The sequence below is a fragment of the Lemur catta genome, chromosome 14 (genome assembly GCF_020740605.2).
Source record: "Lemur catta isolate mLemCat1 chromosome 14, mLemCat1.pri, whole genome shotgun sequence".
NCBI lineage: Eukaryota > Metazoa > Chordata > Mammalia > Primates > Lemuridae > Lemur > Lemur catta.
In genome coordinates this window covers 39,754,221-39,776,372 of record NC_059141.1, presented here as the reverse complement: position 1 = coordinate 39,776,372, position 22,152 = coordinate 39,754,221, and the positions used below count along the sequence as shown (strand labels likewise).

Genomic DNA, 22,152 nt, shown 5'->3' with positions numbered 1-22,152 from the left:
CAGGGGCTAACCCATATGTGCAGACCTGCCTTTTCTCATGCAGTTTCTGTTGTGACCAAAATTTGGGAGACTCCAAGAGACCTTAGAGAAGGGGGTGCAGCGTGAGGGGGGCAGAGGCCGTGCAGGAGGGTCCATGCGTTCACACTCGTTGATGGAGACGTCCTGCAGAGTGGAAATCTATTTCACTGCATCTTTCCCAGCATTTCTCAAACACCAAACTCTTTTATGGAAGAACCACCTAATGACATTTCCTTAGGCAACAGAGTCCTATGGAACACACGTGGGAAACATTATTGTCATATTTTTAATGCAAATAGAAAATCACAAGGCAAAGTGCACAGATTATAAGTGTCCAGACAGATGAATTTTTACGAAGTGTGTAACCAGTACATAGATCAAGAAACAGCATTTGCAGCATCCCCAGTGCTTCTCTGTAATGCCTTCCGCTCACTACTCCCCTGTGAAGATAACCGCTATTTTTGAGCTTTTGATGCATGGACTATATGTATTCTTTTGTGTCTGGCTTCATTTGCTCAATATTATGTTTGTGAGATTCATCCATATTTGGCATGTCGTTGTGGTTTTCATTTGCCTTGCTATATCTATTGTATGGTTGTGTCTAGTTTTTGACTAATATGATCAGTTGTTACTGATTGTATTTTTTTAAAATTTACTATGAGCTGTTTTCTGGCTTCTTTGTACAGCTAGTTTTTCACAGCAGTACTCCTTCCATCTCCAAATGGACACGTAAGGTAGAATTTTTTGTCATTTTACCTCTCTTTCTTGCTCTTTGTTCCTTTCTTTTACTACCTCCCACCCTTATAATTTTCTAAAAAGAACTTACCAGTTCCATATCTATACTTTCTTCTACACAAACTTGCAAGTCTAAAGCCAAAAAAGAGTTTCCTGAGCCTCATGAAATGCATGTCCACAAGTATTTCCAGATGTTTCCATGGACCCTAATGTTGTATGTAAATAATAACAATTATGAGATGCTACATATGTGCCTTATACTTTCCCCAAATCTCACTTCTGCTATTTGAACTTCCTATTCTCCTTGCTTTGCCTCAGACAAATGGGCTCAGCTATGGTTTGGTTCCAGAGCTGGTACTTGACCCGAGGTCCCCTGTGCCCAGCACAGTGATACACGGTGTAACATATCTGTGTGTGTCGTCTCTGTGTGAGCTTCCCATACTTTCCCAGTGGGCTGAAAACCTCACTAACTTCTCTTTTTCATTTGGCATGAGTATAGACTCTTGCCAGTTTTCTCCTCTAAGTGCAGAACTCCCAGTTTTTAACCTTGGGTCTCTTGATAGGACTTGCATCTCCAGCCCATGTTTTTTGGTGTCTCTGGGACTGAGTATGGAAGTTTGTTTTGTTTTTTTTTTTCCTCTGAAAAACTGATTAAATCTCCCTACGACCATTCATCTGAGCAGTCTGACTCTGCCTTTGTAAGATATCAGGAAATTTTATTGGTTGGGGTCTCTTGAATTCTGACTGGAAAATATTCTAGACTTGAGATCTGTCAATGGCTCATCCATGTTAATACTTGGTTTTAGTTAGTCCAGCACGTCCATATAACTGAAAAGCATTCAATAGATCAGAAAGGTGCTTGAAAGATAAAATGAGGAAAACAATTGTTTTCCCTCTCGGCACCATTATAGATCCCGTTCCTGCTTCAGTTCCAATTAAGAAAATAAGAGATGTATTAAAAAAAAAAAACAAACTAATGGATTTTCCCTTCCCTGAGAAATCATGCCATCCTGGGCCCTCAAACCACTTTTTCCAACTCTCAGTCTGTATATCACAGAGCATCACATCAACTTTTTTTTAGTTTTCATTTGTAAAATTAGGGGAGGAGGTTTTGAATTGGGCTAACTCCAGGAGCCCTTTCAGGATATTTTTTGCAGTTTTTAAAGTTTAATTTTATTTTTAATTGGTAAATAATACTTATGTATATTTATGGGCTACAATGTGATATTTCAATACACGTATACATTGTAGAATGATCAAAGGCAGCTAATTAGTGCATTCATCATCTCAAATATTTATCATTTCTTTGTGATGAGAACATTTAAAATCCTCTTTTAGCGATCTTGAAATATATGATACATTATTATTAACTACAGGCACTGTGCTGTGCAGTAGATCACCAGAACTCATTCCTCCTAACTAGAAGTTCATACCTGTTAACTACTGTCTTCCCTTCCCCAGCCACGTCCCCACAGCCTGCCTCTTGTAACCACCATTTTACTCTCTACTGTGATTTCGACTTTTTTGGATTCCACTTACAAGTGAGATCATACAGTATGGAGGCCTTTCAGTTTTAACACTCATTAATTCTACCCTATTTCCATTTACCCAGTGCTTGTAGAATTCAGCCATTAGCTCCTGTCAGGGATGGAATGAGACAAATTGTTCCAGAGTTACTTGAGGTTAAGGCCTCCTCATGGCCAACAAGCCATCTGAAGGCCTAGTTTGGGGAGTGAATAATAAATAGTGCTGTAAAAGTGACATATGTGCTTGGCATAATTATTTATCAGTCTGACATGAGAGAGAGGCCTCATTATCGTAAGTGATGGACATACCACCCTGAATATGCGTGATCTCGTCTGTAAGTGAAGAATTGTGGTCAGTTGAGTGTCTGGAGTGGTACAGTCGTCCCGGGGAGCAGGCTGAAGCTCTGGGTCACTCGGGGCCTTCTTTATCATTCTGCCATTCTACTTGCCCAAGCCAGCTTTTATGTCATCATTCCCATAAAATGACACGGTCACCTCAAAAGCTGCTCATGGCCTTTGTGCTGAAGAAAGAGGTTTTATTTTCTTATCTGATAGATACTTTGAAGGTATTCTGCACTTAACTTTTGGATAAAACAAGTTATCAGTTGAGTGAATGTGAGTTTGTTTCCATTTCACTTTTTACCTGGAATTCCAAGGTCATAGAGGTAAGGTTGGCCACAAGCCAATTCGGCTTGAAGGACTGGCTTTGATGTCCTTACATAGATTCCTTATTCCCCTTGGCTCTGAGGCTTATTGGCTATAGAACTGTCTTGTGCTGGCATGGACTGACTCTATAGTTTATCCTCTCTAGGCCTAAGGAGCCAGTTTATAAATCTGGAAAAAAAAATCTTCTTATGTGGTTAATGGGTTTACCCAAGAGAGATGTGTCAAGCACAAAGAAGCAGACACTAAATCTTAGAATGGGAAAGTGAACAAATGTCGCATCAGTCTTTTGCCCACCAATAAACTCTGCAGTTCTAATGATGAGGATTTTGAGGTAGCTAAGACTCAATGGGTCATTTGGGGAAATACTTCTAGGTGGGTACACTGACTTTTTGGTATCCCCAGAATCAAACTTTGGAGACAGCTGTCTATCTCTGCCTCATATGCTTCCCACGAAGTAAGGAGTCTAAGTGGGATGATTGATTGTAAGAACATAGAGGAACCCAGAAACTTAATATAATAAGGAGAACAGGATAAGTTCATTTGCAGGGAGAGGAAGAGATGGAAAGGATGGGGGTTATGTTTAAAAGGTTTGAGATCCTGGAAATTGTGGCAACCTTCTGAGATGGCTAGCCATGGTTAAGTGGAAGTAGCATTGGAATTGAAGCACTTGAAGAATTATGGGGCCAGATATTAGTATGATTAGCAGCTTGGACTTTGAAATAACTGAGTATGTGAAGGGCCACTGATGATGAGGAAGGAACCAATGCAGATGGAAGTCACTGTGTCCTACATGTCCATGGCATGGAATGGGAAAAGATGGCATCGTTTTTTGTAGGGGAGAAGAAATTGCTAGACTCAGCAGTGAGAATCTAAAGGGTAGTGATAATCTATCCTTCCCACCCTGCTGCCTCCTTCCTGACTCTGTGAGATGGGGAGAGGAAAAGGAAATGGTTTGTGAAGGTGGAGAAATTCAAATCACACTGTTCTTCATGAGAAAAGTTAATACAGTCACACTGGCTATGCTATTTCACCCAGTAACTAATAAAACCTATTATATCTGAAAAAAGCAAACACAAGTTCTCTGACACCATATTTGTTCTTTTTATGAGCACTTAGAACAGGAAGATAAAAGCATTTCTTGAATGGAAAGAATATTAGTGCAGTTCTATTCTAAAGATGCCATTATGGGTGCTCTTTGAGTTTATAGAATAGAGTAGAAACATTTTAGCTGTACATTGGGCATCCTAGACGTGTGTTCTAGGGTTCTTTGAAGTTTAGTTTTTCACTTATCCAAAATAACTGAAAGATTGCCAGATTTGCGTGTGGCATCGTCATTCCTACCAATTGGTGAAGAAACAGGGGAAGGGAAGGTGCTCAAAATGAGACTGGATTCAGACTTGGGCTGTGCTGTGTTCTGACTGTGTTTCTACCAGGAGGAGACACAACCCTCAGGAATACCACTGGAATCTTCAGAAAGAGTCTACGTTACTCGAAACAAATATAATAAATCACTAGCATGCAACAAATGCTCAATAATGACCCAATATCAATAACAAGAAGTTTAACCTTGGATCTGTCATTGCAGTTCTTGTTCTACAAAGAGGACATCTTTTTTTATTTAGCTGGGTATGGAAGAGATTATTTATCTAACTGAAATCAGTATGAAAAATTAATCTTTTCTTCGTATACTACTGTTACCTTTTGTTGAATTATACTAGTCATAATAGCTCAACATTAGTCTCAATATGAAAGATATTTTCCTCTTTAAAATCTATGAAACATCCTTTAATACTTTAATTTTGTTAGAAGTAGAACAATCTGCACATTTCTAGTGTTTCTCTTTGGGTCTGTATGCATGTGTGTGTATGCCTATGTGTGTCTCTATGGAGAGGACTTAATTATCTTTTAATTATCATTCATAGTTTATCATACAGATGTTTTGGCAGCAAGCCCTATCAGACTTCAAGATGATACTTACTGTTTTATTCAAGATGTGTTTCTTCCTCAAACTTGTTTTAATTTTGAGAAAATGGTCTAGCAAGAAGCTTCTTTAAGCCTTTGACACTCCTGAGCTGGCAGAATGGTTTTATTTCTGTAAGAACAGGCAGCTGCACTTTGCTGTTCAAATGCAAACCCAATCGGTAGGGTTGGATCTTAGTTCAGGATTGATTGAGAATTTTTTTTTTTTTCAGTATCTGTCATTCTTTCCATGTGACTAAAAGTTAATTCAACCTGGCTTTAATAATAACAGGATTTTATTGACATACAGCTGAAAGTTTAGGATTGGGATAGGCTCTACACATGGCTAGATCCAGGGATTAAAAGCTCACCAGAGAGTTGCCATCTCTTTGTCTCTTGATTCTTCTTTCCTATATTGGCTTCATCTTTAGGTCAGCCCATTGGGGACACATTACTCCTGCAGCCAGTCATTCCGGTTATATTAGTTTTCCATTACTATGTAATAAATTACCAAAAGCTCAGTGGCTTCAAACACCCATTTATTAGCTCATAGTTATGTAGGTTGGAAGTTTGGGTGGACTCAGCTGGGTTCTCTACTCAGGATCTCATGACACTGAAATCAAGGCATCAGCTGGGGTAGGTTTTTATCTAGAGGCTCTGGAGAAGAGTTCACATCCAAGTTCCTTCAGGTTATTAACACTTGAATTTAGTTCTTTGTAGTTATAGGACTGTGGTCCGTACTTCCTTGCTGGTTGTCCCCCCGGGGTGGCTGTCAGCTTCTAGAAGCTGTTGCACTCTTCCTCCTCCTCCTCCTCCTCCTCCTCAAGCAACAACAAATTCTTCTTGTGCTTTGATTCACTCTAATGTTGTCTATTCCTACCAGCTGGAGGAAACTCTGCATTTTTAAAGGGCTCACCTGATTGAGTCAGGCGCACCCAAATAATCTCTATCTTTGGTCAGCTGATTTAAAGCTTTAATTACATCTGCAAAATCCCTTCTCAGCAGTACCTAGATTAGTACTTGATTGAATAACCAGGGTACAGGAATCTTAGAGGCCATCTTTAGGATTCTGCCTACCACAGAATGGAATAAGAGATTCTTCTTTCTAGCTCTAAGAAAGTCGCATCTTTGAGTCTCATTTATCTGGCTTGGGGCATATCACCATTCCTGAACCAGTCACTGTGACGGGGGGTGGGGGAGGTTGGAATAAGCTGATTTGCTACACATGGGCCACATTGTGGGTCTGGGAGTGCTGTTCTCAGAAGACGAGTAACTGGATGCTGGGCTGCTGGGCTGCTGGGCTGCATACTGTTGGTCTCTGGAAGCATGATCTCCAAGGTAATTTTCCTCTCTGCTAGACCGCTGTGGGATGCCACCTGGAATTTTTCTGGTGTGGTTTTCCGAGTTGAGATAAAGTCACCTTGCTCCCCTACCAGGGTTTCTTCCTCAGCTGGAACCGTGTCCTATGATTCATTTAACTTGAGCCAACTTTTGTTGTTGCTGTCAACGAGGACATCCTGTATCCAGCGTGGTCATGGCGTGGACTCTAGTTCTCATTCCCAGTTGAATGAAATGCGCCGCAGAGACACCCTGAGCTGCTTCCAGGCCTGGCTTATTCTGCCCTGTCATTCAGAGGTGCCCATCCAGCCTGGCTTCTTGTTTCCCGGGGAACCAGGCCTATCGTCCTCATCCTCAAGGGAATCCTTAGAGTGGTGTTGGCAGGAAAGGCGGAAGCTGTGGCAGCAGCTGCCCATATTCTTCCTTGTCTGAGAATTGCACTGGAGAAGCCTCAGAGGTGCTGGGCTGCGCAGAGACACCGTGGCAGGCCTTGCCTAGCTGACCCACCTGGGTGTGCCTTCTGCCTGCCAGCCCTCCCCGTCTCCCCTCCACCCCGCTGCTTTGTCCCGTTGGCGCCTGCTCTTTCTCTGGCATGACATCTCCATCCTTTTTCTTATTGTTCACTCTTTCATTTATTCCTCTTCATGCTACTAATTTCCTCCTCTTGGGGAAGGCTGGAAGGGACTGTGTCCAGTTCAGTGGCTCCCAGGGGTCAGCCTGTGTTGTAGTTTTCATTGCTTTGTGGCAAAAGGATAAACATAAGAACAATGAATGTAGTGAGTTTTTCATAAAGCTAAAGTCCACACGCAACTCTTTCATCTAGAGACTGTTCTTAAAACTTTCATTTTGTGATGAAATGATGTGGCGGGGTTTTGTTTATTTGTTTTACCACATACTGTCACTTGGAGAAATATAAAATTGGCAGCCTTCATATATATATTCTGCTCTTCCCACCCCTGCTAACTTTTAGAAAATATTACTGCTGGTCTGAAGACCAAATTTTGCCTGGGAGCTGTGACCTTTGGGATATTTTTTTCTAAGGAGTAATTCTTTCTTTCAATAGGATTTATTGAGAAGCAAATGTGTACCCAGCTCAGGGTTTGGTAGAGGGGTGGGCTGGAGGAGCTGCAGTACAAGAATGAACTTTGTTGTCCCCACTTCCCAGAGGTTTATAGGGACACATGTCAAGTCTGGACATTATATCCTAGAGTCTGGCCTTCTTAGCCTTGGCACCTGTTGTCCTTTTTAGGACATTGTTGGCTGTCTCGGGCTATAAAACTCAAGTTTCAAGGAATGCAAAAAGCGGAATTTCTTGTTTCTTGTCAAATGTTACCATTTGACAACCTAAGTGTCTATCAGCAGATGAATGGATAAAGGAAATGTGGTATATATACACATTGGAATAGTATTCAGCCATAAAAAGAAGGGAATTCTGCCATTCGTGGCAACATGGACGTGCCTGTAGGACATTGTGTTAAGTGCAGTCAGGCACAGAAAGACAAATGCTGCATGTTCTCAGTCATGTTTGGAAGCTAAAAAAGTTGATTTCATAGAATAGAGAGTAGAATAGTGGTTACTAGAGGCTGGAAAGGGTAGTGGGGAGGGAGGGATTGGTTAAAGGGTACAAAATTACAGCGAGGTGGGAGGAATAAGTTCTAGTGATCTGTAGCACTGTAGGATGACTATAGTCAACAAGACTTTATTGTATGTTTTCTAATAGCCAGAAGAGAGGATTTTGAATGTTCCCAATGCAAGCAAATGATAAATGTTTGAAGTGATGAATATGCTAATTATCCTGATTTGATGACTATTGTATGTCTCAAAACTCACTATGCACCCCATAAATATGTGCAGTTATTCTGTGTCAATTAAAAATAGATTTAAACAAATTAGTATTTGAGGAAATGGCTAATTGTTTCTGGTGTCACCTGCCATCTTTACAGGGATAGGTATATAATTTATTTCATATGGCATGTGATTTTATGATTTCCAGTGGACAGTTACTGATTTCTACTATTGATTGACTTTTAGAAATCGAAGGTGTTAAGGTAATGTCATCAGAGAAAGAAGTGCCTGTGGGCTCAGAGTAGCTGGGTGGTGGCCCAGGGCACAGAGTAAGGACACTGGGGGCCCCTCTGCTGAACTCACATCTCACTGAGGCTAGTTTTGAAGCAGAATATCTTTTAGGGCTAAAAGAAATTGGAACAAAAATAGCCTCAAAGAAGTAACCATATGGACTACAACCCAGACTAGTTTTGAACTTCAGCCCTTGAAATATAATTAGTGTTCTGGAAAAAAATGATTAGTTTTTTTTTAGAATAAGATGGAGGTTTTATCCATCTTAATATCTGTGCTTTTTGTATAGTTTAAGTACTGACAACTCCAGTGAGAAACTATTGAAGTTCATTCCATGAGTTGTAACTGAGACACATTCTATTTTCAGAAAAATCAGTCTTATCATCTAGAAAAGCTCAAAGTTCTGATTTAAAATGTGAATTTATAAAACTGTATTATTCTCTCCCAAACAACTTGTTTTTGTTGTTCATGTAATAAAGTGAACATAACAAGGATATCACAATGAGGCAAGACTAAGAACTCCTCCTTCCCCCAGGTTGATATCATTCAGCTGAAAGGAAATGTGCTTTGTGTTATTGTGTGTTGCGGCTATTGTCCTTGTTTAAAAAGAATTGCTAGTAGGATCCAAATAGGACCTGGATCCTTTTGTCAACAGAGGACTCCTTAAGGTGAATGGCTTGTTCTTTTCCACGGAATTTCTCCACTGGGGAGGGCAGGGACGTGAGGGCTGAGCACGCCTCGCCTAGGAGAGCTGGCGTGGGCTGAGCCGAGCTTGTCGTGTTGCAGAGTGCTCTGGGACGTGAGCGGCCCAGTCCCTAGAGGGTTTTGCCAAAAGCCCACTGTCTTTAGGGCAGTGATGAATTTGCCTTTTTCTTGTAACCATCAACACTGGGAGAAGTTTCACTGCAAGAACATCCAGAATCCAGCAACAGCAGCAGTTCAGGAGGCAACACCGTCTTGCTTCTGAGCACTTCTTACTTTATGTTCCTGGTGTGGGGGTCCCACTCTCTAGGAGAGGCAGGGGCAAGAGGGCAGGGAAGGTGTCAGAGGGCTGGGGCTCAGGGAAAAGCTACTGTCCCTGGGGCAGGTGGGCTAAGAAGGCAACCAAGGCAGCTTTTAGAGTGGGGCTAGGATCCAGGGAATAGGGCAGTATTGCCCCAAGCGGACCTGGGGCCGCCCGCATTGAAACAACCTTGCCCAAGAACGACTGAATCAGGATCTCTGGGAATCCCATCCCCTGCCTGGGACTGCAAGTTTTTACGAACTCCCCAGTGATTTCTAAGTACTTTAATGTTTCTGAACTAGGGAAGCAGGGGGGCTTGAAATTGGATACTCAGAGGGGCCCCTGAAGTACTGGCTAAAGGGTCCAGAAAACCAAAACTAATACACATTGGCAGTCTTGTTAGTGAGGGGCTCTTGTCCTACACATAGTGCTGGGATGCAGCAGTGAACAATGCAGGCATGATTCTAGCCCTGCTGGGGCTGGAAAGAGCAATAAACAAGTAGACAAATAAAATTCCACGTTGTGGTGAGTGTTGGGAAGGAAATAAGATGCTAGGAGAGAAACTAGGTGGGCCCTGTTGAGGATAAGGTAATCAGAAGTGGCTGAATAGTTTAATGGAATTTTGACTGTGAAGCAGCGGCAGCTGGGTGGGGCCTGGGGCGGAGGGGGCAGGGGCAGGTGAATCAGCAGATGGGAAGGAAGGGTGTTGTGTGTGTGTGTGTGTGTGTGTGTGTGTGTGTAGGAGGGTGGGTAGGGAGCGCATACTGGGGAAATGTGAAAATGCAGGGAAGAAGAGTGGTAAGTAGTAATGGGGATATTTGGAGATCCAGTTGTATCCCCAGTTTTGTGCATATTTCCTATTTGGTTTGCTTCATGCTGCCACAGAGAGTCTATTGCAGTTCTTGGATAGATAAAGGGTGGGGGAGAAGCACTAACCCCCTTCATAGAAACTAAATGTGAGCTCTCCCTGCTCTGTAACTGGGGAATTGCAGACAAAGGTACCCTAAAATAGTGTTTCACCATCCAGCCTGTGTGGGTGTTCTCTTTTCCAACCCAACTAAAGTGGGACCTGGTAATTGTAGAGGAGAGAAAATGAGTAGAGTATTTTCTAAAACAAGTAGCATAGTCTCCATTATGTAAAAGAGAAAAATTAGCTTTTTTAAGAAAACCACACCTAGGTTTCATGGACTTCTCTCTGGCTTTTTTCCTAACCAGATGGGGTAGTTGGAGAAGCAGAGGAGGTTTTCGTTCTTTAGAGGATCTATTAGCCCTCACTCAGTTTTTCTACAGGTTCTAGACATCCATTCGAGGAGACTTTGGATGCCAAGCTGGAAAAGCACTGGCAGGGGCTGGGACGGCCCCTTGCTGTGTGTGTTGCGGGGGTGGAAGTCCTATGACAAGGGCTGGGTTGAGGTAGCACCAGCACTGCAGGATTTATTGTCCTTCATTCTTCTGTAGAGGGAAAAGCATGTTTCCGCATTAAAGGTCACTAAGTCAGGCGTGATGGAACTGTGAAATGGTTGGTTAGTCCCTCTCTCCCCGGGCTTGCTGTTTCTTTACTCCATAGCCCTGTGACAATAATAACTGTCATTGTTTGATTTGTTTGCTTGGCTATCAGCTCTCTCCCCACTAGATTGGAAGCCCCATGAGGAAGGGGCTGAGAGCAGTCTCATGCCCCAGAGCCTAGTGCAGCTGTTTGTGCATGGAAAACTGCCCAAGCTTCAGAACCGCGTGTGTGGCATCCCATCTGCAAGGTGGACACGACCCTGCATGTGTACTGCAAGCTGTCCACGGGCCTTCTTTGAGTGGCTTTATGGGCTGGCTGTCTCCTGTCACCCACTGGAAGGACATGTATGTGTCAGTGGTGTAGACTACTCATAGGTACATCCCCCCGCCCACCCTCTTGTCCTAGGTTCCTTGGTCATCAGGAGAGGTATCCCTTTGTGGACCTATCCCACACAGGGTGTCCACGTCCCCACCCTCTGTTCAGGAGGACTTAGTGAGTGTCCTGTTGTACCCAAAGGCAGGCTGTCCTCAGTTAATGGGTCAGTGCAGGGCGGGAAGGGATATAGCTGAGGACAGCTGGTCTGTGGGGATCCTTCCACTCTGCCTTCTTGTCCTCTGTTTACAGCAGTTTCTTTTCCCTTCTACTTAGAGATCTTGTCTCTCCAGACTTTCGTCTTCTCTCTCCTGTTCCATAGACCACTCCTTTTCTTCTCCATTCCTCTAGTCCTATCTAGTAGGTCAGAGAGGAATAAGCCAGCCATGCACATAGATGTCCTCTGGCACTCGCAGTCTTGTTCAGTGTGAGTACAAGTGAGGGAGAAGGTGGCAGAGGACAATGGATGAGAACAACCGGCGAATACTTCTAGCCCTAACTCCATCTGGGCACGATACCTTACTTCCTGTGGAAGTCCAGAGACCTCTGAACATGAACCCCTCTGCGGTGAGATTCCTTGCTATATATTTGTGTTTCCTGAACACTCGGTTCAGTTCTACACTGTCCAGGCAGCCACTCTGTGCCATATTCTGTGTACCCATCCTCAGTCTAGGCACTCATGTGCTTGTTTCTCCTTTAAAGTTGGAACGGGACTTGGACGTCATCTAGCCTGAAGTCAGTATTACTAGGCAGGTGCAGAAATGAGACCCTAGGAGGTAAAGTGATGAATCAAGGCAACAGGCAGTGTGAGGTCTGTCCTTGCCACATGGCTGGAGCTCTGCCCAGCAGTCTCTGGGGTGTGGAGATATTCATAATATCCGCAGAGTCTAGCCCCTGTGTGTTTGCCACGCACTGGGGCTCTGCAGAAGGCTTTCCGTGCCATCCCTCACTTAGTTCTGAGAGCAGCCCCTAGAGCAGGTGCTGTTGTTACTGTTATTATTGCCTCCTTTTACAGATGGAGAAAGTGAGGCTCAGAATAGCCAGGATACTTGGCCAAAGTCAGACACGGAGTATGTAGCAGGGCTGACATCCCTCTGCTTCTGGGGGACCCCGCAGGCTGTGCCCTCTTCTGCTTTGCAGAATATACAAGGGCACATACACAGGTTGTCGGTTCCACAATTAAAAAAAAAAAGAATGAAAGATAAGGTAGAAAGAAGAAAGAATGCCAGCCTTTCTTTTTACTTTACCCTTTATTCTTTTGAAAAAAATTATAGTAAAACATATACCAAATTTACCCTTTTAGCCATTTTTTTAAGTGTGGAGTTCAGTGGCATTAAGTATAGTCACACGGTGTGCAGCCGTCACTACGATCCATCCCCAGAACTGTTTTCATCTTCCCAGTCTGAGACTCTGCACCTGTTAAACAGTAGCTCCCCATCCTCCACTGCCAGCCCTTGGCAACCACCATTCTCCTTTCTGTTTTTATGAATTGTACTATTCTAAATACCTTACATAAGTAGAATTATACAGTGTTTGTCATTTTGTGACTGGCTTATTTCACTTGGCATAATGTCCTCAAGCTTCATGCATGTTGTAGAATGTGTCAAAATTTTCTTTGTAATGCTAAATTATTAATATGTTCCATTCTGTGTATATACCATGTTATGTTTATCCATGCATCAATAGATAATTGGGCTGCTTTCACCTTATGTTAATCTACTAGGGCTTCTGTAACGAAGTACCACAGACTGGTGGCTTAAGCAATAGAAATTTGTTTTCTCACAGCTGGAGGCTGGAAGTCCAAGATCAAGGTGCCAGCAGGGTTGGTTTCTCCTGAGGCCTCTCTCTGTGGCTTACGGCCAACTGCCTTCTCACTGTGTCCTCACGTGGCCTTCTGTCTGTGCATGGAGCCCTGGTGTCTTTTTCCTTTTATAAGAACACCAGTCTTATTGGAGTTGGACCCCATCCTTATGACCTTGTTTAACCTTAATTACCTCTTTAAGGGCTGTATCTCCAAATACAGTCACGTTGAGGGTGTAGGTAAGGCTTTAATACGTATTTTGGAGAGACAAAATTCCACCCATAGCACATCTCTTGGCTATTGTGAGTGATGCTGCTATGAATATGAGTGTGTGAAGACCTGTCCAAGTTCCTACTTTCAATTCTGTTGGCTGTATACCCAGCAATGGAATTGCTGGATTATATGGTAATTCTTTTTAAATTTTGGGGGGGACCCGCCATACTGTTTTCCATAGTGGCAGCACCATTTTACTTTTCCATGGCATTATTTCTTAATCTTCAGAGTAGTTTTGCTCTTTTGGAGAGGTCACTGATTTTCAAGGTCCTTCAGTAGGAAGCTTGCCTGAAATCATTCTTTATGCATCCCACCTGCTTGGTTACTAAATAATCCTTCCAGAAACTTGGTGCCCCTGCTTCTTTCGCAATGTCTGTCAACAACCTCGGTTCTTGCTTCCATGCTCAGCTGCTGGGAAGACATCCCAGAAAGAAGGAGGAAGCCATAAATAATGTCCTGGTCTCAGGTAGCTGCCCTGGGCATGGAGATTTGTGACAAATAATGCCCCATCGCTGGGCATGGCAGAGGAGGGGTGCTGAACCTGTCCAGGCACCTGCTGCCTTCAGAAAGGCTAAGAGACAACAGATTTAGGACGTCCCTCAGTGAGCAGCTTTTAAAATATTACTACAGGTTCATAATTATGCACATCAACAGAATGGATAAGGGGGTGTGGGGGGAGTTGGTACCACGTGGAAAGGAGGGGTTGGGGTGTGGGGGATGTTGGGTAGGTGTTTATGTGAGGTCAGGTGTGTGTGTAATAGGGTGTGAGAATAACGAGGGCTGGACGTGAGGTGTGGTAGGTAGGGTATGGGGTGTGCGTGGGTTTGTGGTATGGGCTGTGAGGTTTTAGGGGCTGGCAGTGAGGGGATGGGTATGTATGATGTGGGGGGGACGTGTAGTCCATAGAGAAAGTGTGTGTGTGTGTGTGTGTGTGTGTGTGTGTGTGGAGTAAGGGGTGAGGTGGGGAGTAGCGGATGGGGCTGGGGAGTCGGGGGGTGGGGGTGAGCAGAGGGTGGGGGTGAGAAGGCACGTGCGTTCCTGTGTGTGTTGCAGGGTCAGAGTAGGAAAGGACCCACGGCTCTGCCCCTGGTGGCCGCCCCTGCTGAGCCGGGCGAGTGGAAGAGCAGCTGAGATGCGTCGCTTTCTCGTTTCCAGCGAGCAGGGCCTGGCCAGGGCCGCAGGCTGACTCACTTTCACCTGGTCCGGGGATTTAATTTGCTGGCATCTGCATCATGGCAGGATGCGTGCGTCAGTCTGCATGACTTTGTTCTTATTAAGAACCACGGGAGCAATTTAAAATGAGAAATGAAAGGAGTGGGTGGGAGGTTATGCTGAAGGCTAGGAAAGATAAATTGCCTCTCCCTCAGTGGCTAGGTTATGCTAAGTGACCAAGGTCATCTCCTTGGACCCCGTTCTTGATAAAAGGCTGCTGTAGCCATCCCATGTGAGAGAAGTAACTTTAGAAGACACACACACACACACACACACACACACACACACACACACACACACCCCCCACCCCCCACCCCCCACCCCCGGCATGCAGAGATGGATAAGGGAGCCTCGGAGCCCCTCCCAGATGCCAGGCGGCCTCTGCAGCAGTAACTCTTTGTGCACTGCGGTTTGCTGCAGTCCTGGCTTTGGAGGGACGCTGGCTTTTATGAATGGTAGCCTGGGAGGGGCCTGATGTCCTCGGCTCCTGATGTCAGCACGATGAATGAAACTCTTGCAAAGCGTAAAACCTCAAGCACCCGGGAAGCAGATACCTTCTCAGATTGGTTCTCCAGATGCAGCGTCTCTAGCTGACGAAATCACCAGTCCCATGTGTCACAGATTAGCCATATACGTTAGGATTTAAATGAGGCAGAAACAGAGCCTGCATGGGGGCTAATGCATAGATGATTCCGGCACAACCAGCTCTTTCCCTGAAGCAGCTGTGGCCGCCACTCTCCTGCTGCCAGGCGCTGGAGGAAGGTGCTTGCAGGAGCCGCGGGCTCCCGTTCGTGTGTGAGGCACCTACCTCAGCGAGCCTGATGTTCTGCTTTTGCTGGCAGAATTCCTTGCTGAAGCTCCAAGCCCTCGAATCTGATCTGTGCTCTGCATTTTTGACAAACCAGGAAGAAGCTGCTCAGGTGCATGGAGTGAAGGACCCAGCCCCAGTGTCGACCCAGAGTGTGCCCGCCGATGGGGCGGATTCCGCAGGTAAGAGGCAGGGCTGGGGGTTGTCCCAAATTTTGTGCTCAAGATAGTTCAGCCTCTTGCTGCTTTAGCCTCAACCTGGGACCCTGGGGGAAATGGTGCCTGGTGCAACACGAAGGCCCAAGAGGTGCTTCCGAGTTGCCCATGAGGAGCTGAGAGGGAGCGGGAGGAATTAGCATTTGCTATGGGACCTTCTCTCTAGCTGGGGCCCTGAGGAGTCAGACTCATACAAATGGGTGTCAGGTGAAAGCACCCATCACAGCTCCTAGTCTTCATTTTCCCATTTGGTTTCCTGTGACAAATGAGTGGTATGTTTATTTTACATCACTGGACCTAGATAATCTCTGCTGTCTTGAAATGCATGGTATTTTTGAGATATTGAGGGATGGGGAAGTTTCAACACTGCTACCTGCTTCTGTGAACTGCTTGTGAGAGGATCCAGCAATCCAGGGAAAGTGGGGGTGAGTGCTTCACTGACGGTGCATTCTGATCCTGTATTGTCTGGCTCTGTCTCAATTTATGCTGCATTCATTTCCGTGTCAAAAAGTCTCAAATTTGGGTCTCGGTTTTCTGTTAGTTTCTTTAGCTTTAATCCTAGGGATGGTAGATTGGTTAGCAAACGGGAGGCAAATTAATGCTCCCAGGAAGACTTAGGAATGAAATGAGTAGAAATGTGGGCAAAGCTTGTGTTTTCTAACCAGTCAGAGGTTTGCAGACTGGTTTCAGGATGGATGGTAGAAATAGGCTCAGGTGAGCTTGTTTCATGAGAGGCCCTTCATCTCCCGGAGTTGAAGGAAGAGGTTTGCAAAAGCAATCTATTTCAGTACCATTAGCAACAGTACACTTAACATACTCCTGTGTCAAACATACCCACGTGGTGTAAGCAGGCAAATCAGTCATTCCCAGTATCGGAATGTCTATTAATGGTAGTGGCTAATAATAGCTACTAATAGTAGCTACTATTATTGTTTAAAACTTTCTGTGATCCAGGCACTGTTCTAAGCACTTTATGGGTATTATATTAAATCCTTAAACTGATCTGTGAAGTAATATTAGTCATACTAAGGGCACTGAGGCCTGGTGTAGCCCTGCTGGTCATTATTTTCCTATGAATGCAGGTGGCCAGTTGGCTGTCCTTGTTACCTAGTGAGCTCACGTGCTCTGTTAACCATTGGGTTTGGATGAGATACAAGTAAAATTGGGCAGGAGCCAATGTCAAGCCAATGAGGGATTTAAGTCAGATTATTAGACATCCTTCCTTTTCTTCCTCCAACCCTCACATTCTACCTCCTGCAAACAAAAAACATACAAAACATATAAAGAAGTCTCAAGCCAAATACAAATTAACTTTTGAGTTATCTGATGTTTTGGATTAGCTATGCAAGTATCTAGCAAAGAGTGTTTAATAAAATATTTGTCACATGCTGGATATGGATATATTTTTTCTTTTTTTAATGATGACTTTTACATGTCTCATTTTCTCAAAGATCAAGAATAGCTTTGCATTTTCTCATTCTGGATGGGCAGGATTTTGAACAAGCTTATTAGCAGTCTTTGTGAAATGGAAATAAATACTGGGTTTATGTGGGATTGTTCACACAAAGGAGCCATAAATACATTCCATATTAAGTGTCAAATGGCAGAAATGGGCTGAAGGTTTTTTATAGAGGAGGCTTGTGGGTTGGATCTTGGATTTTTTAAAATGTAGGTGAATCTGAAGAATCCCGAAGCCCTCCAAGAGAGTCTAGAAAATTAGACTGTAGAAACATTTAGAAAACTAGATGTTTTCAGGGATCTAAATAGTCTCTTCATTTGGCAGGGATATTGTGAAAGTGACAGGCATTTGTAAGATGCTTTCATGATTTAAATTACGGGGTGATTTGGTCTTATTCACTTCCAAGATGTGCTTTTACATTAAGGCTGCACATTTTCTAATCTATGTGTCACGCAGAGAAGAAATTTATGCTCAGATCAATGGATTTCTGAAGTGATCTTTGAACACCTTGAAACTGTAGTTTCTTTTTTTCCATGTAAGTCCCTTGTAAGAAGGTGATATCATAAGATTAAATAGGTAGCCATAAGTCCATAAAAGATTATAGTAATTTAAAAATAGTTTTCTCTTTCTTAAAGTCTAGCATCTAGCCCTCAGCCTTACATGTATATAGATATTCAATTAGTAATTATTGATGTCAGTGGTTTGTATAACAAGGACAAAATACAAGTGATTTTTATAGTAGTATCTGGATATAATATGCTATAACCATTAATAGCAAACATTCATAAATGTAAATGGATGGCACTTAAGTAGGTTTCAAACTCATTTTTGACTTGATTAGAGCATGCCTTAAATAAAGCTGTTTAACTTTTGAAGTGTACATCTGAAATGATGATCTGAGCAAAGTATAGTAATTTCTAGGTCTTGAGAACAAGATACTGTGCTTTAACTTGGGTTTATGGGTTGCAAAGATCAGTCCCACCTAGTAAGATACCCTGTTCTAGAAATCCAATTGTAAACTTCATCTGCAGCAAGAACACATTCATGGTACCCTTGGAGGGGCACTGTGTTCTAGGTAGTGTTCCAGAACCTTCTTACACATCATAATTACCAGGAAGCTTTTCCAACATGGAGATTCTGAGGCCTCTGGAGTAGAAGTCCTGGAATCTGTATATTTCATAAACACTCCCAAGTGCTGGGACCACTGGTCAAGTGGTCAGTGTCTTGAATTGGGAGAGAATGTCAGATTCTCTATGACTCTGCTCTACATCAATTTCATCAACAGGAAGAGGCTCACAGACCACATGTGACATAACTCAGGATGTGGGGTCAGTTGGCTCTATCCATATAGTTCAGGAGAAGAAAGGTGCCCACATACCAAGTTCACAGGCTGAGGTTGGGTAGGGTGGGGACAAGGACAAGGGATTTGAGGGATGCAGGGCTCTTACAAGTGATGGAGAGGGAGCTGGCTGCAAGGCAGCTTGGGGCTATACAGAGGGTAACCAACTGGCTTGTTTTGCCCAGGATTGTCCCATTTTTACAACTAAAAGTCCTACATACTGAGAAATCCTCAGCCCCAGGTAATCCAGGACAGTTGGTCACTTTACTTGTTGTGGCAAACCAGATGTGAGATGGAAGCTGTCATGGACCGAATCTTTATGTCCCACCCTGCAATTCATACATCGAAATCTAATTCCCAACGTGATGATATTTGGAGGTGAGAGCTTGGGGAGATGATTAAGTCATGAGTGCGGAGCCCTTGTAAATGGAATTAGTGCCCTTATAAGAGTCCAGAGAGCTAGCTCGCTCTCTTTCTGCCACGTGAGGATACAAGGAGAAATCAGCCATCTGAAACCTGAAAGGGAGCCCTCATTGGACCACGACCATGCTGGTACCCTGATCTTAGACTGCCAGCCTCCAGAATTGTGAAAAATACATTTCTGTTGTTTAAAGCTACCCAGTCTATGGTACTTTGTTCCAGCAGCCAGAAAGAACTAAGATGGAAACCCATAGAATATTTAGGCTCAAAATCTCTCTACCTGGATTTAATAGCCTCTTATAGTGGAAGCAAATGTTTCCTTCATGGCATGAGTAAGCATCTACTCTGATGTGGTTGAACGGAAGATGGAATGAGGATTTTCTTTTCAACTGTTTGTCAGTTTTGAAGTGTGCAGAAGAACCCTTTGATGTTCCATGTTATTAAGCATAGTAACCCTTGCTCTGTCTGACTAAGGATGATGGAGTTTTAGCAAAAGCTGTCACCAGAGATAACTGGAGATCTGTTACTAGAAATAATAATTCCACAGCAGTACCTAATTGATTTTTTTTCCTAAAATCTTGATTTTCAAATTGAACTTTCCATTTGGGTAAGACACTAAATATATCTATTTACAGTCTACAGTTATTCTCATAAAGAATTCTGCATAGTCTGTAGGTCTCTCTCTAACGTTGAAGTTGAGGTGGGAAAGAGTTAATGAGAACTTTACCTTCTCTCATATTTCATGACACTGTTCACTTGACCAGAAGTTTTTAATTACTTGAAGTGCTTATTAAATGTACAGATGTCTGGGTTCCCCACCTTAAAATGCAAAATTAAAATGTATTGCTGATGTCTGAGAATCTCCATGCTGGAAAAGTTCCCCTGGTGATTCTGAAGTGCAGGGAGGTTCAGGAACACCTTCTAGAAGGTGATGCCACTCTGGGGGTGCCATGAAAGGTGTTTCTGCTGCAGGTGCAGTTTACAAATGGATTTCTAGAACAAGAAAGCATCAAAAGTATGTCAGGTGTTCTACTAGGTGGGTCTGCTTATCTGTATAACTTTGTTTTTCATCCTATCTGGGGGCAGCCCCAGACAGTCTTTGAAAGTCAGTAAGAGGGAACTATTTCAACCTCACGAACAGGTAGAATTTCCAAATGTCTTTTGGAAACTTTATTTATTATGGGCTTGTGTCTGTGTGTGTGTGTGTGTGTGTGTGTGTGAGAGAGAGAGAGAGAGAGAGAGAGAGAGAAAGAGATTTCTAAACCTTTCTTGAACCTTTTTATATTTTCAGTGTGTATTACCTGTTGCTTTAAAAATATGGCTACTATTGTGGAAAGTAGTATTTCATTTATTTGTTCTAAGTTGGTTTCTTTAAAATGGTGGTTTTCAATTGGGGGTCTATTTTTCTTTTTTGCCCCCTTTGGGGATATTTGGCAAATATCTAGACACACAACTGGTTCCCACTGGGGGATGGGCACTACTGCCATCTAGTGAGTAGACACCAGGGATTCTGCTAAATACCCTACAAGGCAGGGACCTCCTCCCCCAACAAAGAATTATCTGGTCCAAAATGTCAATGACGTTGAGGTTCCGAAACCCCGCTTGAAAGGCTTTTACATGAATAACGTCAACAAAAGCTAACAATGTCCTCTCTGCTTGCATCAGGCATTATTGGATGGACTTTCTTATCTTCCCAAGAGCCCTATGATGTAGTTCTCATTCTCATTCCTGGATTAAAGCTGAGGGAATAAACTTGGAGAGCTCATGTCACTCGCTGAAGGTCCCACAGCTACTGAGTGGTGAGGGGTTAGGGAGGGAGAGAGGAGGGGTGGGAGAGAGTTTCCCCTATTCTGACTCCATAGTCTAAACCCCTCACCACTATGCTATTTGCCATCCGGACTGAATGTTAAGTCCCCATAGTTATAATATTCTAGAATTTGAAATTTAGCCCACAGCCAGTCTAAATAATATTCAGTATTTAATTGTATATATTATAGAATTAATATGTTTTGAGTCATTTTTTAAATTTATCCCTGACTGTTTTGTCAGACTGAAGAGACCTAGATTTGTAGTTGGTTAACCTTTTGTGGCCCCTCTGTTCCTAAGTCATTTCAGCCCCTCTTATTTAAACCATCTCTAGGCCCCTGTGCCTTTCTTGATGTGTACTTACCTCATCTGCACAGTGTACTCCAGATGGAGTCAAGTAGTATGATTTTATTTATAAATATGGGCAGAGGTACTATAGTTTTGCAAAACGTTACCATCAGAGGAAACTGGGCAAAGTATACAAGGGATTTCTGCATTATTTCTTAGAATGGCATGTGAATCTACAAGGAGCTCAATTTTTTAAAAATGAATTAATACCTTAAAAGTGGTAATGGGGGCACTTTGTAAAAAAATTACAAAATAATTATGCCTGTAGAATTGTTTTCCAAACCCTTCCTAGAGATGCACAGTATTTTCTTGGCTTTTTTGTCCTATCAGCATATTCTGTAAGAGCTCCAAAAACCCCATTCCCTATTAAACTAATAGTTTGGTGCTTATTATTTGTTAGGGGTAGATGGATCAATTTTCTCTGACTGTATTACCTACTGGCCCACAGAGCAAGGCATCTGCCTCTGTTGAACGTCCTCATGGTTTGTGAGCTTGGTCTGTGGTTTCTTGGCGTTTTACTCTTTGAAAAATATTGATATTATCTGTAAACTTAGACTTATCACTCTGTAATTCCTCTTTCATGTCATTTCTGAAATGTGAAATAAGATTAATCCAGGATCCATTTGCAAGGATTGGTACTGAATTGACGTCTTAACAAAGATATTAATTAACTCTGCCATTTGCTGCATACTAGCTTTGTCTTGGTCAGAAACACAGCTCCTTGCAGAATTTCCTGTGCTAGTTGGGTGATCTGGGGCAGGTTATTTAATCTCTCCATGCCTAAATTTCGTTCCTTTAAAATGAGACAAAGCATACTATCTGTATCTTAGGATTGTTGTGAGAATGACATGGCCTAATACATATGAAGCTCTTAGCACATCACTCATGTAAATGCACAATAAACGTCAGCTGTCATTATTTAAAAAGCTGGAAGCTGGGCATTCTAACTGTACTCAGAACTCATGCCACCTTCCCTCCAGTTGATAATGCTTACATTTGTCTTTGAATATCCACTCTATTACAATTTCTAACTACTTTCAGGGTGAGGAAATGACATTTCATACTGTTCATTCCCTAGGTCCCCTCTAGAGTCTTGCATATGATTGACATTACACTAATTCCCTTAAGCAAAAGGAATTTATAACAGCAATAATCTATAGAGCTGATGGCTGAATAATTACCGCCTATTAAACTTGAAACTACATTTGCTACAATAAAATCTATCCTGTGCTAAACCTGTGACATAACTTGGTCAGAAAAGTTCTTTACTA

The 22,152-nt window shown here is 43.0% G+C and overlaps 1 protein-coding gene across 2 annotated transcripts in view; it reads left to right on the top strand.

The window, feature by feature from the left end:
• The window catches only part of FAM13C (family with sequence similarity 13 member C), a 112,006-nt gene that overhangs the window by 59,547 nt on the left and 30,307 nt on the right, over window positions 1-22,152 (top strand). For both annotated transcript variants that reach the window (XM_045568794.1, XM_045568793.1), the window contains exon 6: window positions 15,392-15,476. In XM_045568794.1, the coding sequence (XP_045424750.1) occupies window positions 15,392-15,476 (85 nt within the window). The remainder of the gene's footprint in view (window positions 1-15,391; window positions 15,477-22,152) is intronic.